Consider the following 2,576-nt stretch of genomic DNA (forward strand, 5'->3'; position numbering starts at 1 on the left):
TCTTCCCCGAGGCCTCCTCCCAGCTGGACGTCCCTCCACCTAGTCCTGGGTCTTCCCCGAGGCCTCCTCCCAGCTGAATATGCCTGGACCACCTCCCTAGGGACCCTGCTTATTAACCCCACCCAACACTTTCTTATCAAACCACTTAGGCTTTTGAATTTCCAGAGTCCTCTCGGGACTTTTGGGACACTTTTGAAATTTTGGAAAGCTTGGCAAAGCTGGATCCCTTGAGACCAAATGTCTTAGACCAGGTCTCATCCCTTGTACGAATTTGCATTTCCTGGGAAGGAATCCCTCTGATTGGCTTACAATCGGATTCTTGTATTCTTAAAATCGGTAGAGCTTGAATTAATTGATTAATTTTGGGGCGTCTTTTTCAATTTTATAGCATTGTAAAACAAATGGAAGAGTTTTTTAAATAGTATTGAGTAAAAGTTGACATATTCCAGTCTGTGATTATCATCAACATCCATTCCTTTAATTTTAGTCTCAATAATTCCTAATTTCGGCTTTTCTAACTCAAATATTAGGTATAATTTCCTATAAATGAGGTTTATTGACCAGAAATTTCAACAATAACTTTAAAACTAAAGTTAATAACTTAGTTATACGTAGTGTTAAACATAAAAAAAACACGACAAAAGTGTTGAAAAAAGGACAAAAACTTAAAAGCGATATAAAAAGCATCAACAAAAGTGTTGATTTCCAATTTTGACGGGAAGACAACACGAGGGTCAAGAGGACCGTTGTGCTTGACGTTTGTCTCTTGGAGGACATTAGACTCCAGTTTGAAAACCCCAATCAAGTGCAGGGCTGGGCTTGGACTTGTCTCGGTCTCGCTAGTATTTGGACTCGGACTTGTCTCGGTCTTGGCCGCTGGTCTTGCCCAATATGGCTTCTGGTCTGGACCGAGTCCAGGTGTCTTTATTATGTTGATAATAATATTGGAGGGAAAGGGAAACCCAAAATGATTGTCTTGATACTGTCATGCATAAGACCTTTTTAACTGTCCTGGACTTGGACTCAAACCTTTTTGGACTTAGTCTTGTCTTGGACTTGACTAGTTCTGGTCTTGGACTTGTCTTTGACTTGACTTGACTCAGACTCAAACCTCTTTGGACTTGGTCTTGACTTGGACTCGACTAGTCCTGGTCTTGCACTTGTCTTGGACTCAACAAAGGTGGTCTTGACTAAAGCCCTGATCAAGTGCGACATGAAAGTTGCTCTCCTCACTCCCAATGTGCCCCTGAGCAAGGCAACGTCCCCCTGATCTGGTTGTACTGGCGAGACAATCTTGTGAGTCCCTGGACTGGAAAAAGGGGGTCTCACCTGCTGAGGTAGAAGGAAAACACCGGCTCCTCCACCGCCTTCTGCGCCACCATGTTGTCGAAAACGGGGTTCCCGAGGATCTCCGCCAGGGACGGGTACGCCATCCCCAGAACGCCGTCGAACTTTGCCCTCACAAACACGGACCCGGGTTCATAAACCGACTCCCCGAACTCCTGGTTCAGGACGGACAGATCCCCGACCTGGAGCAGAAGACAACTGTTAGCAGAACATTAGAAAACAGAGTCTTGAAACACACCTCGAGGTCTTTCACAGCTTGTATACGGAAGAGAGTTTGTCCGGTAACTTTAAATAAGCTTTAGCTTTAATAAAATATCCATCCATCCGTCCATCTTCGTCCGCTTATCCGGTATCAGGTCTCGGGGGCAGCAGCTCCAGCAGGGGACCCCAAACTTCCCTTTCCCGAGCCACATCAACCAGCTCCGACTGGGGGATCCCGAGGCGTTCCCAGGCCAGGTTGGAGATATAATCTCTCCATCTAGTCCTGGGTCTTCCCCGAGGCCTCCTCCCAGCTGGACGTCCCTCCATCTAGTCCTGGGTCTTCCCCGAGGCCTCCTCCCAGCTGGACGTCCCTCCACCTAGTCCTGGGTCTTCCCCGAGGCCTCCTCCCAGCTGGACGTCCCTCCACCTAGTCCTGGTTCTTCCCCGAGGCCTCCTCCCAGCTGGACGTCCCTCCACCTAGTCCTGGTTCTTCCCTGAGGCCTCCTCCCAGCTGGACGTGCCTGGACCACCTCCCTAGGGACCCCCCCAGGAGGCATCATCACCAGATGCCCGAACCACCTCAACTGGCTCCTTTCGACATGAAGGAGCAGGGGCTCTACTCCGAGCTCCTCTTGGAGGACTGAGCTTCTCCCCGGTCTCTAAGGGAGACGCCAGCCCCCCCCTCCTGAGGAACCCCATTTTGGCCGCTCGTACCCTCCCTGGATCTTGCTCTTTCGGTCATGACCAATAAAATCTCTTTATCGTCATTATACACATGTGCAAAACCTGTATCAGTGTCAATGAGACGGAATATCACATGGAATAAAATATAAGCACATTTGATGAGATAAACTTATTTTTGTTGAGTAGAAGAAGAACGGACCTTGAGCGTGTCTCTGGCCATGACTCCCAGCAGGTGTCCTGATCCGTAGTGAATCCCAAAGGTCCGGCCGTCATGGTGGAAAGACGAGGACTCAAACGCCTTGAAACGCTTGTGCAACACTGCGAACACACACACACACACACAC

At 48.8% G+C, this 2,576-nt stretch overlaps 1 protein-coding gene across 1 annotated transcript in view; it reads left to right on the forward strand.

The window, feature by feature from the left end:
- Nucleotides 1-2,576, forward strand: part of LOC117939054 (T-complex protein 1 subunit beta-like) — an 11,365-nt gene that overhangs the window by 6,877 nt on the left and 1,912 nt on the right. Inside the window, exon 5 of the mRNA XM_034864097.1 lies at nt 1,256-1,547. Within this exon, the coding sequence (XP_034719988.1) occupies nt 1,256-1,547 (292 nt within the window). The remainder of the gene's footprint in view (nt 1-1,255; nt 1,548-2,576) is intronic.

The sequence above is a fragment of the Etheostoma cragini genome, chromosome 23 (genome assembly GCF_013103735.1).
Source record: "Etheostoma cragini isolate CJK2018 chromosome 23, CSU_Ecrag_1.0, whole genome shotgun sequence".
NCBI lineage: Eukaryota > Metazoa > Chordata > Actinopteri > Perciformes > Percidae > Etheostoma > Etheostoma cragini.